General features: G+C 42.5%; 1 protein-coding gene across 12 annotated transcripts in view; it reads right to left on the bottom strand.

The window, feature by feature from the left end:
- Nucleotides 1-20,821, bottom strand: part of NFIA (nuclear factor I A) — a 251,718-nt gene that overhangs the window by 56,302 nt on the left and 174,595 nt on the right. For 5 of the 12 annotated variants that reach the window (XM_086753345.1, XM_086753347.1, XM_086753346.1 and 2 more), the window contains 2 exons: nt 6,585-6,671; nt 5,504-5,542 (listed from right to left, as the gene is read on the bottom strand). The exons of 5 other annotated variants lie outside the window; for them this stretch is intronic. In XM_086753345.1, the coding sequence (XP_086609471.1) occupies nt 5,504-5,542; nt 6,585-6,671 (126 nt within the window). The remainder of the gene's footprint in view (nt 1-5,503; nt 5,543-6,584; nt 6,672-20,821) is intronic. 2 more of the 12 variants (XM_086753349.1, XM_086753353.1) reach the window with 1 other exon arrangement.

Here is a 20,821-nt window from a genome sequence, read left to right as displayed (position 1 = left end):
CCTGATATATCCTGCGTATTCTTTAGTCCATCCATTTCTAATACTCATTTTCTTTTTTTTCCCCCGTGCTAAGCCATATGTTACAATGCCGGTCATTCGATCGAAGCTCCTCTCAGGAGCTGAGAGCAAGAGCGAGGGAACTCAGGTTTAATCGCCCAGAAAAATTTAAATCTAAATACTACAAGTCTCTCTTTTAGGTAAGCGGTCCCAGCCCTTGAGTTAGCATTGCAGGTGCCTGGTGCCTACAAGGGTGGAAACCAGGCCACCTTTGAGACGGCATGGTCTGTATTAACAGCGGTGCGGCAGGAACTAAGATAGCTGACTAAATATGGAATTAGGTGTTTAATTTTTGGCACCCATGTTTGAGACTCTTGGCTAGTTTTAAAGGTCTTCTGTTTCATACCTAATGAGTTTTAACACATTTAGCGGTCCCCGGTCCACAGCCTCCCCTCCTGTGTTGCTCAGGGATGCAGGAAATTAAAAAGTTAAAAGTGAAGCCACCCTGGGCAGAGCCCAGGGAGGATGCTGCTGCCTTGCACGGCTTTCCGCAGCATTGTTCCCAAAAGCTAATGACTACTGGGGACCGCCGTGCTGCGGACGAGATTTCAGCACTTCACATGGCCCCCAGGAAGGGGTAGTGCCAACTCATAAGGACACCTCTGAGTCCCCACTCTCCTCTATCTCCTCTCTGGTGCGGGGCAGCAAGAAATGACAACATCCCCCAACCCGGCTCAGCTGCGCTGGCCGGTGAATAGGGAATGGAGCCAAGGATCCTCCCCATTCCCTGCCTCTTTCTATCCATCTGCTCCAAGCAAGGGATAAACAAGAACAGCCAGAACACAACGGCTGGGTAACCCAGGTGGGGTTTAAAAGTGGTCCTTACTACTCTGCATAGAGGAGTGGTGTCCAAATCACAGTCACACTTGGCACTTTTAGGAAACACAGATTTCATCCTTCAGGTCTGACTCTCCTCTGAACGTTATTTAGAGTGTAAGAGAAGAAAATCAGACTTAAGACTATTTTCATCTTACGGCAGCTTTTAACTACAGAATAAATGGAAAAGTTAATTGCTAAATAAAAAAAGAAAATAAAAGGATTTGTGGCATAAAACACAGATGGAAGCCTGAGTGGGTGTGTTACTTTAACTCACTGTACTGGTGCTCACGTGATTGTAGAAGTGTATGTATGCCAAACATACATGGTCTTAGCCTGCTCCCATTAACATGAATCTGTTTTTCTCACTGGACAGAGGGAACCAGATCAAAGACCACGATGGTGCTAAATGGAACAAGATGTGTACTTTCGTATTTTTTTTCCAAAAGGAAATATTAATTTGACATTGGTTTTTCAGTTGAAAAGAATTTTAATTGCAGTACACAATAAGCAGAAAATTCAGACAACAATAATCTTGAAACTGTTAGCAGCATTATATTTCTATCAAGGAATTTGTGTGCCTTTTCAACATTAGAGCGTTCTGAATTTTCATTAATTTGGCATTTCCCTAAACACACAAGTTATTTGGTTCATTCCACATCATGCATCACACCCTTCTGCTCAATGCATAATGCAAGCGTAAATGGGATCCTTGTCCTTGAGAGACTCTGGTTACTGGAGCCATTGCACGGATGTTGAAGTCCCGCAGTAAGACTTTCCAAAACTCTGCACTTCGCAAACCTCCAGCCCAAGTTTAACCAGTGAGTGCACAGGAATACTTCGTGTTCCTCATCTTCTAAGGGGCACTGGAGCATTGTGATGATTTTAATTCCTCTACCTCCTTATGTCTGCCAGTACTAGAAACGCACCACATAAGAGTCTTCCTTGAGTACAGCTAAAGATCTTCAAATTTTCATGTATGAGGCTGATATTTATATAAATGGACCAGAAAATGATGTGTGAGAGTTGAATGCACAAATCCTTCCCAGAACAAAGAAATAGCTATGAACCTGTTTTCCATATACCTACGCACCTTACTAACAGAGGCACTGAAATTAGGATTAGCTTTGATGGAGTGAATGGAGTCACAGCAGCGTAAGAGAAGAACAATTCCCCTTCTCTCCCAATCTATAGCTATATCTGTATCTATATCTATATATCCATCCAATTTCACTTGATTAATTACTAACATTATCTGACTGCACACATCTTAAACAGTGACTCCATCTCAAGTTAGCCACATTGGTAGACCTGCTAATATTCATCTCCAAAGACGACTTTTGGAAAATTACCCCAATATTCCCAGTAGCTCTCTGCCACTAGACCCTTGATGGAGATTTCATAACGAAAGCTAGGAATGAAATATGGTTTGGGTCTTCATTCTCAAGGGGTGCTATGAAAAGCAATCACAGAAGCTCAGCTATTACCAGGTGGACCATGAACTCAACAACATGCAGAACAAATAGATGATGCAGAAAAACAAGTTGGCTGTTGGAGAAAAAACTGGTACATGGAAAGAACTTTTCAAGGAATTTTCATCCTTCCGTGCAAATTATTCCAGCAATTTCACTGAAATCAGTATCAACAGCAATGCTGATCAGCTGCTCTTTTTCTCCTTGGGAATTCTTAATTTCAAGCTTCTTGAAATTTTGCTGGCTATACTACTGTCAATCATCGTAAGTCTGTTCTACTTAGTGCTGAGCAAACTTCATTTGTTATCAGCTGAGATACGATCACACTAACTGCCATCCATCAGTTTACTGTATTAGTTGCTTCAGTATACACAAAATACAACGCAGATGGAAATTCACTCATCCTAATGAAGTGCTCTTGAGTTTCTACGTTCTGAATGGATACTTGCTCCCCTGGTCGCATTCTGAGTTACCACAATCGCTGATGAGCTACCTGCCAGCGAGTACCTTGCCTCACAAGACTAAATCCAGCTTAATAACCAGTGATTTTACAGAAGAAAAATGAAAGCTCCCCCTCTATCCACTTATCAAACTACTGCATATGCATCACCAACACACACAACCGGTTTCCTCAGAACTCGACATCTGACAGATCATCAGGAAAACAGAGCTAATCTATCCGTACCCATCAACATCGTATCATAGGTGACTGCCAGATACTTAAGAAGCCATCCAAAAGAAATGTCACAACTCTTTTTCAAGACACTACAAAAGAAATGTTCCAAATAAAATAAAGCAAATGCACGTACAAGTAAATGAGCCAAAGAACTTAATAAAAAGAGATTGATTAAAATGAGGACCAGAATGTTCAAAAAGGACTGAGAGAGAGAGGTGCCAAAGGCGCATTAAATGGATTCAATGGCTTTAGGTTTTAAATGCTTTTGGACTCCTCAGCAATTTTTAGCCAAAAATGATAATTCAAGTTAGAATCAAAATTCTGATGTCACTTTGGAAAAAAAAGGTTTAAATTCCTCCTTTGTAAATGAGCGCTGCTCCATTTACAAAGGAGAAATGTCAGTTTATATTGATGGAAAAATCTTGCCTATAGAATTTTAAAACTGAGCTCTACAATGTTCACCGTTCTTTTAAAACCCTACTCCATTAAAATCTGCCTTCAATTGTCTGGTGCAATGTTCCCATTGCGTATCACCTTATCTGGTTGTATCTGTTTACAGCGTCATCTGGATTGTTTTAGGTCTCTTAAGTTAGGCTTCATTCCTGCTTTGTCAGCCAAGTAGTTCTTTCAATAACTAATAAACTAGTACTCAGCATATTACCAATTTCTTCAAAAAACAATTTAATGAGTTTTATATTTAAAAACTTTAATGAGAAGCATAGTAAACAGCAAGATAACAGTTCAATTTCCCGTTTGATTTAATGTTGGTTTCAGTATCATTTTGCATTTTATAAATATATATTGTAAGAAGGATAAAAAAAAATTTCTAATGACGTCTTCAGACATCGCATCTAAAATTCATGACTACATTTGTTTTATTTGAAATGTTATTTGAGAGTTTTTCAGCATACTTGGCAGATTAGATATAGCAGCAGGGACAAACTGCAGCCATCCATAGGAGAATATACCTTTATGTGGGTGCTTTGGGGATGGAACATCTATAGCTCTAAGGCAAAAGATCCCATCATAAATTTGGATGGCATTTACAAAGCCCTCTAAAAAGGCTTTGCATATGATTATAGCTGAGGTATGATATTTTTGCAAGTAAAAGACCCAGAATAGATTTATGTTTCAACTATATCTTCCTGAGATGCATATGGATGCTAAATTGCAAGTGATACTAAAGGGAATTTTAGTAACTGAAGAGGATAGAGTCAAATTTTCTGTTGTGGTTTTTTTTTTTTTTTTTTAGATTTTCTCAACAATCATTTGCTCATTATTTGCAAGTCTTCAAAACATCATTGGCCATCCAGGCTACATATACAATGATGGCTGCTAAACGCTGAAGGCATGCGATGGAGATGGGTAAATATGCAGATTTTTTCAACCTGTGACCTCCATTACTGCATGGTAATGTTTTTAAATGACTTTTATGATGACAAGACTAAGTTTGATGTTAATATTGGTTTTGAAGACTTAATCGGCATACGTTGCCATTGAACATACGTTTTAATTAATAAAAGAGCTGTGATCAGGATTGAAAATAGCTCAGGTAATTTACCACGTACTGTAAAGTCGCTTGATTTCTGCACAATTTGAGGTGAAGAGTTTATACATTATTCCAAAGAAAGAAAGAGTTGCAGTCTGAATTCATGTGCATCGTACCCAACTGAAATGGATTTATAATTTGACAGGTCAAGAGCGTACTCATGGAACTGTTATGTACTGCTATCCAGTGGTTCCTGGGATTTTTACTGTATGACTGCCCAGGTTTGACAGTCACAGGACTGAACAGTCATCTCATTTCTCCGTAACACCAAAAATAATTTGTAGCTGACCTACAGCTGCTGTGCTCTACTACTGGGAAGCATCCGTTGCCAGTCGTACGCCGGCGAGCGCCCGCTGGAACGGTGCTGCGGCCCCGCCACCGGCAGCTCCCGGGGAAGGCTTGGCAGCGCCCAGGCAGCAGAGACTCAAACTGCTTTCCAACAGATTGGCTCTCAGGCAGGTGATATCAGATAGGTGAAATCAGCCTCATTTTTCTGCATTCCCAATGGCTTTAGGATTCTGGGAGGAAGAAAGAATCCTCCTGGAAAAAATACGATGTTCCGCTGCAGAGGAGGCAGAGCACAGCAGCTTGGCTTTGGCATCATTTCCACGACCATGTTGCCTGCTTGCGTGGTCTGCCCAACACCTCTCCCATCTACTGAGCATTTTAAAACACGTCTGACAGAGAGGCGGAGGGCTCGCAGGGAAAAAGTCCCTGCAAGTTTCATGAAAACAGGCATGGAAAGGGCTGAGGTAACATGTAGGAGCTCCCTCCAGCGCTGTCACTCCAGCAAAGCGCTCAGCAGGAGCTCTCTCCTTACTAGACACTGGAGAACCCACAGGAGAGGGCCACCTGGAACATCCCCCCAACCAACACAAAATGGCTTTGCACCGAGAACAAGAGCATTGGCATTGTTTGAATAAGCACACCCACCATGTAGTGCTCCGCGGTGTTCGGGGTTTCTTAGATATCCTGATTTTATAAAAGAAAGTAAAAGAAGAAAAAAGAAACAAGGTGAGAGAGCACACTATCATATTTGGTAGCAAGCAGGATACTGTGTGAAATCTTGGCCCAGTGAAGTGATAAAGGGGAAGCTTTCAGTTTGCTTAAGGGAAAACTTACGAGCAAATAGTAAAATTACCAAAATACCACATTGCAGAAAATGGGGGCATTTAGGTTCAATTAAGCTGTAAAAAGGAAAATGGCACTTTAGCTTACAAAAATGAAGGGACAGAGGGAGCTATCAGAAGCAACTTTACAAGATTTGTATGCATGAGGATGCTGCTTCACTGGACCAAGAAAGCTACAGTATGGGACAGGATTTTTCTTTTATTAGACACTTTTCTAGATAGCTTTGTCGAACCTCAGAAAATGCTGCTCTGGCATTACAAAATCATGCTACATAACTTGATCTCATGAGTTTAGGAACACAGAAAAATAGCCATGCCAAATCAGATTACGAGGATCCATCTAGTCCAGTATCCTCTCCCTGACAGTGGTAACTAATGGGTGCCTAGAAAAGAGTACAAGACCAGGGAAAGCATACAGTGATAATTCTCCAAAATACTCTCCCAGCCTCCAATGATTTGTGACTCAAGGACTTCTAGGACAAAGTTGACATCATGTTATTGAAGACACTCGAACCCCACTGCACAGATTTACACCCCCCTCCTCCCCCTCTTTTTTGGATTTCTAACTCCCATGAGGTTTCTACCAGTCACACAAAAAAGGTTTCACAGTTTGGTGCTGGCAAGTCCAGTGTTCTTGCCACTAACTCTGAATGAGCTAACAGCTTTCAATCCAATGATGTTACGTGTATAAGAGCATCCAACACTTTTTCCTACATAAAAAAGTGCCATGTGTGCTGAGGTGCTCTAAGTGTACATACTTTGGGAGATTTTTTTTTTTTTTTAAAAAAAAAGCAAGAATCTGGCTGTAAATTGATATTAACATTTTTCAGTATATGTGTAAAACACATGGTTCAGAAGAATAGAAGAGAGAAACTGTCACTCACTGGGAAGCTTTAGAGCTATCTGGCTCCCTGGGAAACTGCATGCAACTATTCTGGTGTCCAAGGGTTTGACCAGTGAGTTTCCTCTTCCTGCAAAGAATGAATGCAGAAGTAATAGAAAGTCTGAGGGGGAAGATTTTAGCAAATGGCTAAAGATACACCTATTCTGTCCACTCCAGCAGGTAGGGAGGAGGTGGTGGCGGTGGAAGAAAAAGGGTGGGAAAGGAGAAACGTTTGCCTTCCCCTCCCAGGACCTGGCACGGGGAAGGGCAGGAGGCTGACCTGGGAGAGACTCGCACGCTCGCAGCTCAGCCCTCTGAAATCCCTTTGTGACGCTGCATTGACACGCAGCGCTGCCGACAGGTCATCGCGGTCCCAGCGCTGCCGTACAACGTCAGGACGTTCTGCTCTGATTAGCTGGGGTCTTGCTGTGACTCCCTTTCAGGATGGAGCCTGGCTCACCGGCACTTGGTGATTGAAACTTAGCCCACTGGGGTGGCGTAGCTTCATTAATGCTGCTACCAGTAACATAAAAATCCCGTATGCCCAGACAGGAACAGTGACTTCTTAAGCATCATGCTCATTTCACTACCCATTTTGTAGAGGAGTTTTTTTAAGTTTTACTTCTCTAGTCAAATTGGTGCCTACATGTGAAATTTTACTTCATTTATAACAAGAACCAGTAAAAGCAGGGGTCTAAAAAAAAAAAAAAAGCTTATCTTTACATTTTTGATGGCAGATTGACTTCCTAAGAGTCTAAAGGCAGGAGTGATATATTAGGGAGTCCCTATAACTTTACTTAAAGCAAAAATTAGAAAGTGATCGAAAAATTTTATAGAGGAGAGCAGAAATATAATTTTAAGCCTCTTAAAATTGCCTGAACTGTGAAATCAAGTAATGAACACTAGAAGAGGATCTGTCAGCTGGAATCAAAGCTTAGACCAATCAGCATTGTCTTCCTAAACCTTATTAAGGCAAAGATTTTTCATCTCTGCACTCTCTTCGTCCCAACAAATAAACCAACTTGACCTCCACCTGTTAGCCGGTGAAGTGTGCTGTCATCTCTGACGAAACCCTATTCTTTCCCTTCAAAGCCCTCTGCACCACAGAGGTGGGGAGACACAGCTGTGCACAGATTCAAGTTGACACCAGTTCATAACCAGACAGCATTTCACAGTACACATTACAAGCAACAGAGGAGAAAATAAAAAAAAAATGTAGTGCCAATGAATTCTGGAAGGGGGCAACATTTTTCATCGATTTAACAACGAGATTTTAATAGAAAGAAGTTCTTTTTGTGTGTGTGTGACATTATGAAACTAGCATTTGAGGCAAAAAAACCATTTTGCTTATGCCATAACAATGAACCTGTGCTAGCACCACATGGGAAGAACTGAAGAACATCATGGAAGCTGTTTGCGCTTCCTTCACATTCCGTAAGTCAAAGGCATTAACTGTTTCAAAGAGGTTCAGCTCCAGATGCGTGTGGGTTTCTAGACTCAGAAACAAGTCACGGCTATATAATGTAACATTGCTAAATTAAAAAAAAAAAAATTATGGAACACAGAACAGCAAGATATGTCGTGAGGAAAACCGTATAGCTATAGCAGTCATTTCTTCAAAAATATCATCATGAGAAAACCACGTAGGAAGCTTTCTAATACAAAGACATATCAGAAAAAGCCATTTCATATAAAGTTGGACTTCTCTGGGTGATTAATGCTACGTTCAACAAAGGAGACAGTGTCTGTCTAATTACATTAAATACTTATCTTCTAGGGATTGGCAGGGTGTTTCTGCTCAATGTCACTTTTCATGACAATGTAATGATAGATCCGTTTACTTACCAGTGCCATTAGCAAAAATTATACTGTTTTCTCAACTGCCCTCATATCACGAAAATATTTGATTAACACACTGTGGCTTATCTAATACTCTAAGCAACATATTCCGCATAGTTTTCTCTCTATTAAAAGAACAAGATTACAGCTTGTAAAATTTTCATTGCACTCACACAAGAATAAATGAATAATGTGTGATATACTTCAAGTATCTTGCTAGTTCACAAAACAGGTTTATTTGATTTAAAATATTAACTTGTAGTTAAAATATTAAGATTTAGAGGGAAACAAGCAAAGTCAGGACTCTGAGGCACTACTTCCCATCCAGTCTTTAGTTATTATTTCCTTTTCATTTCAGCACATCTTTTGAAACTTTTAATACCTTGGGGGAGGGGAAAAAAAAAAAAAAAAGCTTTCATTCCTTTGCTGAAAAACAGATATGGCCATCTCCCAACTCTTTAAAATTCACTGCATCGTGAACTGACTCTTCAGAGTCATGCTACTGTGCCAACGTACAGAGAACAATAAACCTCTGGAAGGATGTACACAGCGAAGGCAGTTTATATAGCAACAAGATCATTTCATAAGCCTACATCGAAGAGAAAGGCTGTGATGCAACATTGGAGCAGTATATATCAGTTACCTGGTATTTACTAACAAGGTTAAACTACTATCTGTTTGTCTCAGCACTCTTCATAATTCACTTTTTAATGGATGGGCAGGAAAAGTCAGCAGTGTATGGCACAGATCATTTTGGAAATAGGACAAGACAGCTCATGGCAGTATCTAGTTCGAAACGCGCTCCGTCTTTCCGTGCGATCACATCAAAAGTCTATACTTAGCAACTACAATACTTCAAATCTCCTCAGAAATCCTTTGAGGGGTAGATTTCTATTTCTAAGTAAAACAGCAAATTGGAAAAACAAAGAATCCTGAGGAGGAGGTGTCACCGACAACTGGTACCACGTCCAGAGCATCAGTTCTCGTCTTTTTGGTATTTTATGCTGATGCAAGAAAAGGCACCTGGGAAGCTTCCTTCAGCGAGGAGGTAGGGCATCAACCCCATTTCGTTACAGCTCCTCACGCTGCCACGAAATGGCAGCAAGAACGCACCAAAATGGACTGGTATGAGCCGTAACTCGACACAGCAGTGCAGAATGAACCAAAACCGCCTTGTAAAAGCCCTTGCAAGTGACTCTTGCGGCGAGAGGATGACACCGCAGCCAAACGCCACGTACGACTCTCCAAATTAATAATGGATTTGGGATATTCATTCCCGGAGCTGCGAGGGTTTGGGGTGTGTCCGCAATTATCCAGATCTAAGTCTGCCACACATTATCCTTCTATCAATGTCATTTCCCTTAGTAGCCAACAGATTATGGGCAGCTTTGTGATATTCCAGGTGTCAAAGAAGAATTAAAACCACAACAATTGCGCAAACAAAGGGACAAAAGACGGGCTACGTGTTTCTGAGCCCTGCATATCAATTTAATGTGCGCAGCTGACAATGATGCAAATGTCCTCGGGAGAGAGGCAGTAAGATCCGTGCCCAAACATCCACACACCACCGTCAGCAAGATGGCAGGGAACAGAAGCCGTAGGATTCCCAGCCCAGGACACATGCCTCAGCAGGCAAAGCAACCCAATGAAACAATCCGCTGGTCGGGGAGAATTTTGGAAGCACCTGATATGGAAAAGGGCCCTAAACAAGCCAGATGGTACTTTTAGCTGGCAGCAGAAAGTAGGAGACAGCCAAAAACATTACAGCATTTCCCCAAGAGGCCAGCAAATCGATTTTTAACCATTTTTTTTTTGTTTAAAGTGACGCTATTAATATAAAAAATAATGTTTCTATGCATTTTTAAATCGCTAATTTTATGAATAATACACTTAAGAAGGCAACAACTGGAAGAGCTGAGAAAGCAATGGATTTTGACTTTCCCAGGGTGGTTGTATATTTGACATCGGGTTTCTATTCAGTCACTGCCACTGCTTACTCTGAATTAAGTGCCAGTTTTTGTTCAGGGTTTTCCACATAACATTAAAGAGAAAAATCCTGCAAAAGTAGAGAAATAGCACTGTAAAATCACAACAGCACAATAGTTCACAGGACATGGGAAAAATGTGGTTTGTAAGATTGCTTTGCCCTCTTAAAATCTGTCCACCCCAAATAATTTGGTTTCTAGATGATAATTTTTTAACAGAGGGCAAACAATTTATTTAATACTTACAAGTTCCCATTTGGGTAAGGATTTGCATAAGAAATACAGCTGTTTTGGGGATCTTTTAATTTCTAAAATCTCCAAATGGCTAGAATTTGCAATTCTGCCTGGATGAGAGGACCCTTTTCAGGACTCATTTTGATGTTAGATGTGGAACCCTTACTTTGACGGTCCTCGTGCAACCCCTTGCACAGCCCATTCAGATTAGGCATAGCCGAGCGGTTTTCACTCAAGGAAGGGAAAAGAGATGTAGGTTGTAAGGACTGAAAGGGCAGAGCGAGGCAGCGGAGTCATGAAACAAGTGGGAACGACCACTTCAAAGATGCAGCTCACACCTAGGACTGGCCAAGTTCAGAGGAAGAGTCAGGATGATGCTTTACTTTCATTTCTGTTATTTTTGGTTAAAATTACAGGCAAGCCCTAATATAGGACTTGAGATCTGGACTGCACCCAAAGTGCTTTCTCCTGTTTGGAGCAAGGTAGCGCATTAGCGTACTGCCACACAGATAATACTCCTGGAGAAAAAATGTGGGTTTGCTGTAATAAAACGGGATGGTACACTAAGTACAAAGAAAGATAATCCATATATTTCTATTTTTCAATTCTCATATATGGTAAATCCTTATTTAAAAAAGAAAATATCTCTCTCCTATAGAATAGTCCCACTCTTTTCAAGAGTCCTGCTCCTGGACGTGAGGACCACAGGTACCAGCTCACTTTGTTGGCTTCTGGAGGTTCGAATATCTGCACGTAAATCCCAGCGAGGCAAATGAAGACTGTACACAAAGCAGTAAAACAGCCTATAATTTTCCAGCTAATTTTAGCAACAGGATCTCTTATGTTATGCTTTTTGGTGTATATCACACTAAAAATAGCAGCGACCATTGATGTAAGAGAAGAGCAGAAAGGGTGACCTCACTGGGGCTGCGGGCTGTGCAAGAGCGGTGCGGGCAAGCAGCGGTGCAGAGGATGCTAGGGATTACCTGCTCTCCCCTGAGCAACGCACCGGTGAAATCTGAATAAAACCGTAGCCAGTATCCACACTAGATGAAGACTGCTAAACTTTACATCTTTGAGGAGCTGGAAAATGAAAGAAAATTGAGAGTGCTTACACAGCATGCCCTACTTAGGCTGCAGTGTCCTTACTCCAGCGGGGCTCCGCTGTACGGGTAGCACCGCATCCACGCCGTTAGCTCTGGGGTTACGGGTCAAGGTGACAGGCTACCCACTCTGGGTGAGCAACACAGCTGCTGTCACAGCACAGACACATTCCTGGAGGTATAGGATGGCTCTGCAGCCACTCAGCCAAAGCGTTACCTGAGCTACCAGGCTGCTAGAGAGATTTCTCTGCTTTCCTGTGCTCACCGACTGCTGCGGTCAAAGTGTTGGGGCAGCACTTAACTTCAAAGAAAGTAACCAGGGAATGATTTATTCACTACTTCTGGCAGTAAAAAAAAAAACCAAAACACTAAGGAGCACCAAGCAAAGTGATCAGGCAACAGACAAAAGAAGTGTTTCTTCCTTACACAGCACCGAGTAAAACTGGAACTAAAACTGGGAATAAAGAATGGGTTAAAAACATCTGAGCACATCTCTGAAAGGAAAGTCCACTGAAGGCTGTCAAACACAAAGCTGCAAACAGAGCCTCTGGCTCATGAAACCAAGCTGTTTGCTGCCAAAATCCATGAGGCTGTGCTCTGAAAAGCATCACTGGATGCCTGTCCTGCTGTTGTATTCTTTCCTTAAGTGTCCACCACCAGCTCTTGTCAGAGACAGCACACTGGGCTAGGTGAGCCTTCAGCCTAGCCGAGAAAAGCAATTTTTTTTTCCTCTCTGTGGGCAGATCCACAGTTTTTGTAGGCTGGAATGTGCTGCAGCTGGCAGCTGCGGAACAGGAAAATTGCAGTAGGTATCCAGCTCGCTGAAATGAAGATCTCAGGATTGCTCCTCACTTGGTGCAGAACCAGGGGAACATCGAGAGTCAGCGCGGCAGACGCAGTGTGGGAAAGGAAACGAAAAAAAGAGATGTAACGCGGTCTGCTTCCTGTTCCCGCTCCTGTGCCGCCTTCCCTCTGTCCCCTAACACCTCTCATTGCACATTTTAACTTCGGGTCAAAATGTTTCCTTTAAAGTGAAGCCTGTTTTCTCCTCTAAAGCCAAGATCAAAACGTGCGCACGGAGTACAGTAGCCGCACTGTGAGCTCCGCAGCGGAGCGATGGTTGTACAGGGAATGTTAATAAACAGTGCCGAGAGCAGAACTTCTGCATAAAAAAGGGTGTATGTTACATTTCTCCCCCTCTCCCCTGTCTCATGCAATATTTACACAGCTGTGCTTTGTAAAATGTGTAGGGGAGGTTTTTATTATTATTTTTTTTTGTAATTTATTTACCTAAGATAGCCCAGCATCTGTTTTGCAGTGAGCTTCTTTCACAAAGTTTCACAGTTGCCTTGACTGATGCAAAAGGAGGTCAGGGTCCTTACTGAGTGATCCTAAAACCATTTGTTTCAACCACTTCGCCATTCTATTTGCCTAATTTGTGTTCTGTCTGTGGTTTTGGTTTGTCCTCTATTCGGAAATGCGCATCCCTTGGGGAACTGATCTGGCTAGGTGAGTATTTTAGTTATCTGTTTTATACAATGCAGAAGTGCACAGGAATTTGCAATAATACGCACCATTTACTGGCTCTCAATATGTACTGTATATTTTCCAGAGTTCAATGCAGTCTTTGCAGTGGGTCCTTTCCCACGACACCCTTACACAGGTGATGAAGACTTTTCCTGTGTCCTGAAGAATTAATAAGCCTGAACATTTCTGTACCAGCAGCATACCACAGGAGATAAAATATTGCTTCTGCTTCCCGAACACATTAGAAAAAGCAAGTCTGCTGATCTCAACTGCTAAGACAGCACGTGAAAGGAATGCAGTCCATTTCCTAACCAAGATCTAATCTATAGAAAAGTTTATAGATCCAAGTCAACATCCTGAATTGGTCCCAGAAGCAAACAAGAAAACTAGTTCAACTTTTGGAAGACAGGTACAATGCTCTCAATGAGTTTAATCCCATTTTGCAATGAAACAGTCCCATGCTGCACTATCAGAGGCTCTTCAAAGCTCACAAAGATCCGCGTTTGACAGACTCCACAGCAAGAAATGCACAGCCACACTCAAACAGAGGGTGCTTCTGCCCTCTGAAAAGAGGTAGAGTGTCTGCTTTTTTTTTTTGCTCCAACCTTTGTCAGGGAGTAGTTTTCTGTGCACTAAATCTTTCCTATCCATCTGAAAAATGATTCAGATGATGCTGCTTGTGTGTGGAGACAGAAATAGCTCAGGCGGTCTTATGGCTGTCACAGCACACAGATTTGCTTTTAACTTGGTTATTAAAGTCAGTGGACTTTAATAACTTAAAGTTAACTTAACTTGGTTATTATTAAACTTAACTTGGTTATTAAAGTCAGTGGTTATTAAAGTCAGCATGTATCGAAGAGGCTAGCAGCAGGCCAGTCAAAACCACAGCTTTAATTTGATATCTGAAGTGAAACACTTTCTGCATTTTTAAACTCAGAACTCCTACGGGTCCATAGGCATTTTTCAATGATGCATTTCCTGACATCTGGAATTAGATGCAAGAAGCAGAGCCATAACACTGACTGACTGACTTCTCCGGGCCCATACTGAAGGGGTGTTTTCCTCAGGGGATTACAGCAAAGCTGAGGCATGTGCTCTAACACTTGCATGGGATTATTAATTTTATTAAAAAATGGAAAGTACAGTTTAGGCTGAATCCCAAGGTCAAGTTTGTTGTGTTGTCCAGTTTCTGGAAAAATAAGAGCCTTGGGATGTGTGAAAACATACAGGACTTTTCAATCTGAACTGAATTTTCAGTCAGTAGTTCTTTCCCCACCTCTAACTTCCTTCCATGACTTTGAGGCAGCAATGCCAGCAGCGTGGCGTGTTGTCCCGGGTCTCGTGCTACTACGTGAATCACCAGAGAAACGCTGAGCTATGGATCCAGTGGTGAGTTGCTGTCAAAATGACTATGTCTGTTGTAGCAAACGAGTAGTGTTAATCATTTGACTTGATGAATGCTATCGCCAAAGACAGCGCTCAAAGCACCACTATTGACCTGCTGCATTTTTCCTGGCTCACATTAAGTTCTCGATCTTTGCTGGCCTGGACCAATTGGAGTTTAAGTTTTCCATTAAGGTGCAGTTCTGGAAAAGTTCTGTTTAAAATAAACAACAACTTATATTGGTGAGTAACTCATCAGCTATGCGGCAGTCTGATTCTGATTGCCTGGCAGAGAAACACACACATTTTGTGCAGTATCTGATAAAAGATCTATAATGTGCTAACACAAACCTATCATGTAGCACCTGTGACTAACAGATTGTGATATCAAAGTCTTGATGCCTAAGTGCTCCTGTAAATGCATTAAACTTTTAGCGGCAGGAACTGTAGACTGCCGGTGACAAGGAGCTGATATGGTGTTTCAGTAAAAGTTGATAAGTGTTATTGCTCTTAGAAGAAAAGAAAAATCTTATGTTCTTGAAAACCACTGGGCAGCTTGTGTTTTGATGGGATACTGTAATGCACAGAGCAGGGATAAGGGAACACGTGGACTCTATGAAAGCAAAAAGACATTTAAGAAAAGCTCCGTATTCTACAGTAGTTGGAGTTCCTTGAAGCACACTCCCATTGCACATTTGGGTTCAGGCATCTACCTGTTCACTTGAAATCAACTTTTTAGGCAATAGCATGCACATGGGGCCGTGTTAAATCCCATGTAATGGAGGCATGAAAGGTAGCACCGGCCCAAGCGTGTTCTGCTTCTCAGTTGGGGCAGAACAAGGATGTTGGAAGGCTCTGTAAGAGTAGGGAGAAACGTGGGAAACTGTCTATAAAGCCTTGGAGACGAGAAGCAGCACGGGTCTGAATGGGAACAGGGAAATGGAGTGAACAGGAGCAGGAGTCCTAGTCACAGCGTACAGCCTAACAAAGCTCAGGAAAAGTTCTTCAGAGACAATGAACAGTGGAAGTTTGCATGAACCTAGGAGGCAACAGGTTCTGTCTGCCATACCGCTCACAGCATCTCTTCAGCTTAACAGCACAAATCAGCCTGATGAAATTCTCTCTGCTGTAAACCAAAATGCTCTGGCCACCGGTGAAACACGATCTGTTTCCAACCTCCCAGTCAAGAGCCAAACTATGCCGTGGGCTGGAGGTTTGTCTGGTTTCGAAATGTTCCCACTGTCCTAAGATATTAAGTTCAATGGAGGAAAAAATGGCACTACTGCCTGCTGATAGATGTGGCAGGGTAGGTAATGAAGCTGCTGCACAGGGCAGTCCAATCTTAACGGCTGTGTGAGTGTGCTGTCTGACTTTTCTTTACACACTGAGAATTGGAGGGCAAGACAATGTCACATCTGGGAAACACCGAGTAAATATAATTGGCAGGGATCCTGGATGTAGACCTCCTCTGGTCTAAGGAAAAGAGACGTTTCCTTGTTTTCCTCTTTCTTAAATAGATCTGTGAGTATCCAAATGGTTCAGCTTAAGGAAATTAATAAAGATCATTAAATTCCTGTGTCTAGTTACGATCCAGTGAAAACTGCAACTCACTGAAAAGTCGTGCCAGAGAATTATTTGATATTGAATACTCCAGATCTAAAGTTGAATGTTTTTGCAGTAAAGAGTGATTATTTTTCTATTCCTTATTTTGTATAATACATGGTTCTCATGTTTTTCATCCTATTTTCTACAGTCAGTCCCTTGAATCACTGGCAGTAATGTCGCAGAAGCATTGGAAACTTCTCTGAGCTCTAAGGTAGTGTGGGGCATCAAGGCTTCTGATGAGCCCACAGAGCTTTCGCCTGAGGATGGATCGGATGCACCCTGCATCGCCGATGCTGGGACATACTGCACATATTTTAACTCCTCGGTAGTGCCAGGCAACAATTGTGTTTAGGGCACGAAGAATGCATAAATGACACAATCTAGGATCTCCCTTATACCACTTTTTCTGGCATTTCCAAGATATAATTCCAAACAGACTTGGAAAACAAACTCTTGTGGTCATCTGATCTATGCCTGAATGAATCTTTCTGACGTGTAAGGGATAAATAAAAGTTTCTTAGTAAATATGGAGAAGTTTTCTTGTGTGCCGAGAATCTACTAAGAAGAAAGCCCATGCCAGATTTAAGAAAAGGGTTATTGGAACAAGAGTTTGGACTGGTTCCCTGCATGTGGTTGTTCCATAACCAGCAACGGGGAGAGACACAGTACCGTTAAGTTAGGGGTCACTGTCACTGCAAGGGAGATACTCCAAAATAGCATCTCAGCTCCCCAGCTGCATAGAAATTGCTCAGAAATTATTTTCAGACAATTCCATAGGTGGTGGCATGAGAATGAGAAGCATTAGCTTGAGTGGTGTCGTGAGCAGTCACGAGGCTGACTTTAATCGCATCTTTACTACCAAAGATGTGTCCAGCAGCCTAACAGGGAGCTCTCCTGCTTACTGCAGGTTCATATAATATTACCAGCTTCAGGAGCCTCTGGAACCATAAATATGTCTTTCAATCATGCAGTGCAAGTGTTATTACTAATTCCTTAAGGTTTCTGCCCTGAATGTCTCATTTGGTTCCTGGGGTTTTCAAGGTGAAGACATACAAGAGCCTAGCACAGCGTGACTGGCAGCACAACAGCTGGGGTGGAGCTGGGGCAGGGGAAGGTGGATGACCACGGTATGAAAAGCCCCATCAGTCTTTCCATGGAAGGACCACAGAGCTCCACTCATTTTGCAAACAAGTGCAGTGCTGTAACTTGGTCAAGACCACAACTGAAGCAGAGCTAATTGTCCCTTCAGGTATCTCAAGAAGTGCAAGGAGTACAAACCTGTACCTTTCCTGGGATGACTGTCCTCTAGGGACCAAACCAACTTGTGGAAATACAAGTACCAGGAAGATGTAAGTAAAGAAACCAATAGGATACTCTGTATATGCATCTTAACTATTTTTCCATGCCATGCTCTAGAAGTAAATGTAAGAAAAATTGGCAAATACCTTACCAAATGACTGACAGAGCAGTGAACACTACTCCTGGACTGGATCAAGCAAATGCATTAAAAAAATGCATAAGTGGAATACTGATATACATTAACTCAATCTTCTTTTATTGTGGAATTAAAAAACTTATACCTATAATTATGGCTTACCCTCATTACAAGCAGAGCTGCCACAGAACTGAACACGGGCCAGCTTTGTGCCTGAGTTCAAAGCCAGTCTGATGTTGCCTTATTTTCTTACTAACATCATCTTTATCCTCTCCTGCCCTTCTCCTCAGTTAACAAGAGTTATGTACTGAAAGTGCTGAGATAAAGTAATGGTAAGGAGGATACCGTGAAAGGTATTTGAAACGCAGAAGTAATTTACTACATGTCTGCTTTGTTTTACTTCCTAAGCCTTCCTGTTGTGAAAGGAAATTCATCTTTTCTGGCAAACTCCAGCCTTTTTAGGCCCGAGAGTTCCCCAGGAGCTTTCGAGTGCAGGTAAATGGATGTGAGACTCAAGGAGTACTGTGCAAGGAACGTGGAATTAATGTTGGTTTTTGCTTTGGATGTCACATCTGACGTAGAAGGAGAGTGCTATATCCTTCCTTGCAAGAAGTATCTAGATGTAAAAAACACAAGGCTGAGTCTTCTGCTCTTTACTATGGGTCCGAAATGCCAGGAATTGAAAGGTCACGTTGCTGGTGGGTGAAGCACGTAGGATCTACACTCAACAAAGTCTCCATGTGAGCCGGATGCCAGGGTGCTCCGAGCCCCAGGAGCCTGTGATGGAAAAGCGCAGAGGAAGAACTGTGGATGGACAATAGGTGCAGCTTGTATTCTGCACGCAGCGGAGACCCCAAGAGTAGGCACAGGGGAAGCATCCACTGCCTAATCTAAATAGCACACAGAGTGGTTTTGTCCTCTTCTGTTCTCCTGCCAGTTTGCACATATGTTCTGAGTATACAGCCTGCCCTCCAAAGACCACTTACAGGGGCAATCACAGGGAAGCAAAGCAGGAAGAAAGTATCCAAAAAGGGAATTTGTTCAAGAGAAAAAATGGAGGCAGATGTAGAGCGACTAGTCACGGCCGGCGGTAAATAACCCTCTGCCTGGAGTGCTCTCTTTCTCTAAGAGGAGTTCACATATTCCATTTCATATTTCCTTTCTAGGAAGTCAAATCTTTGTTTTCCTGGCATTTGTTCTTTTATTTTTTTTCTTTCCTCTATATGATTTTTCCCTTCTTTATCATCTAAAATTGTCTTCTCATTTTCCCTCTCTTCTACGTTGTACTGTCTTTCAAGTGCAACATTTCTTCATCTGCCCTCTCACGCAGACCTTATTTCCTCGTACTGTTCCAGGCAACATCTTTTGCTATAACCCTTTCATAGTCGCTGTGCCTTGAGCACTTCCCTCTGTCTCTACATGTGCATAATTGTATGGGTGCTTCACACCTGCTCCTGCGTTAGAGTCCCCACGTTTTCTCATGTGCACACCTCAGAATTAAGCAAATGCAACATGCACAGGCAGAATATTCATTCTCTCGCTCCCATAAACTTGTCAAGGCATATAGGCCAAGAAGCTATCTCTGCATGAATCTAAATCTCCTGTGAGGAAGCAATCTACTCAAAGGCAATAAAGCCAAAGGATATATTATTATCTTTGGTGTGGATCCTACTGGGCTGGGAGGTTGGCTGCTGGCTCCTCTCTGAACTTTCCTTCCCAGCCAGAACAGCTATCCCACAGACAAGTCTAAGCTTCCTTTCCTTGGTCTGATTTCCTCCTCCCATTGTTTGGCCGGTAACCCAAAGGACAGGGTTTAATTATGGAGTTTGGAAACCTTGCTTACGCTGCGCTGCCAGCACAGGATAAAAGTTCAGCCTGCCTTCCGAACCAGCATTATTCTGCACCATTGATACCTGCATTATCCCACACAGCAGAAAACGAACCACGTGGAAGAAATGCCAAGTCAAACAAAAAGACGGTTTTAGTCTTTAAACTTCTACTGTGAATTTCACTGAGAAAAAACCAAAACACTGAAGCTCAGAGGTTATTATGTATTAAAACTGTGCCATCATTTTGACCATAGATTAAATAAACGGCAAGGACAGGAGAGACATCGGAAAGGATGGATCTGAAACAGGTCCAGGCTCCAAAGATCCCCTCTCAGAAAGGAACGCTGCGGCAAGCTACTGGGTAATATGGGACGTTAACATCATTTGTACGGCTTTCAGATGACCAATATATTTTCTAGGCAGATGCTCCACTGAAGACTCATAAAACATTTTACACTTCTGGAGATGAAGCACCCACGTCAAACACAAAGGGCCAGACGTTAATATCAGACCCACGTGTGATTTCTGAGGTAAGGCAGGGCACTGCGCACACACCAGAGCAGGATGTGTCCCTCAGGCACCTTGTGCCAGTGACATACCACTGTCACCCTGGCATGGAAGGGCACTTCAGAACTGTTTTGTCCTTCACCGACGAGCTGTGGCTCGTTAGGCAATCTCTCTGCCAGCCGTGCTCTTTCAGTGACCCTGTTTTCCAGAGAAGCTGAGGCAATGAATTCAGAGGACAGGCTGCTGGAAAGCCAAGGCAGAAGTATTGGGGTGGGGCTGCGTGGATATCGCATAAAGATGGGTTGAAAGTGCATCCCACGCAGGCAGGATAAAGCTCTTTTTCTTCACAGCTGTGACAGTGATAGATAGCTTGGTGAATCTGAGATATATCTAGGTGGTACCTGGCTTAAGTCCCTGATGTTGCAAGGTGATTTGCTGCCATTTTACAGACAAGACTAAGCAGAATCTGGGATTTTTCTGTAGTAAGTGAGGAAGGTCATGAGGAAGGAAAAAACCTTCTCTTCTCTGACTTGTTCTTGCCTTTCTGAGCACCTCGGGAAGTTTGACATGGGCAGTTGTGCTTCTTCATGATGGGCACTCAGTGGCGCCAAGAGTGGCAGAGGTGCTTTGGAGGCGTAAGCCTGCAGGTACATCCCTTGCCCAGCTCAGCAGCTCAGTGCCACCTTTAGTCAGGGCTTGGATGAGACACAGGTAATGACCATGTGTGAGGAAAACCACCAGAAGTGACAGTAAAATTAATAGGCAACCTCTGGCAGCTGCACAAATGGAGA

Source organism: Chlamydotis macqueenii, chromosome 8, assembly GCF_036417535.1.
Source record: "Chlamydotis macqueenii isolate bChlMac1 chromosome 8, bChlMac1.mat, whole genome shotgun sequence".
In the NCBI taxonomy this organism is placed as follows: Eukaryota; Metazoa; Chordata; class Aves; order Otidiformes; family Otididae; genus Chlamydotis; species Chlamydotis macqueenii.
Note: the sequence above shows the minus strand (reverse complement) of the source record. Positions and strands in the feature narration are given on the sequence as shown.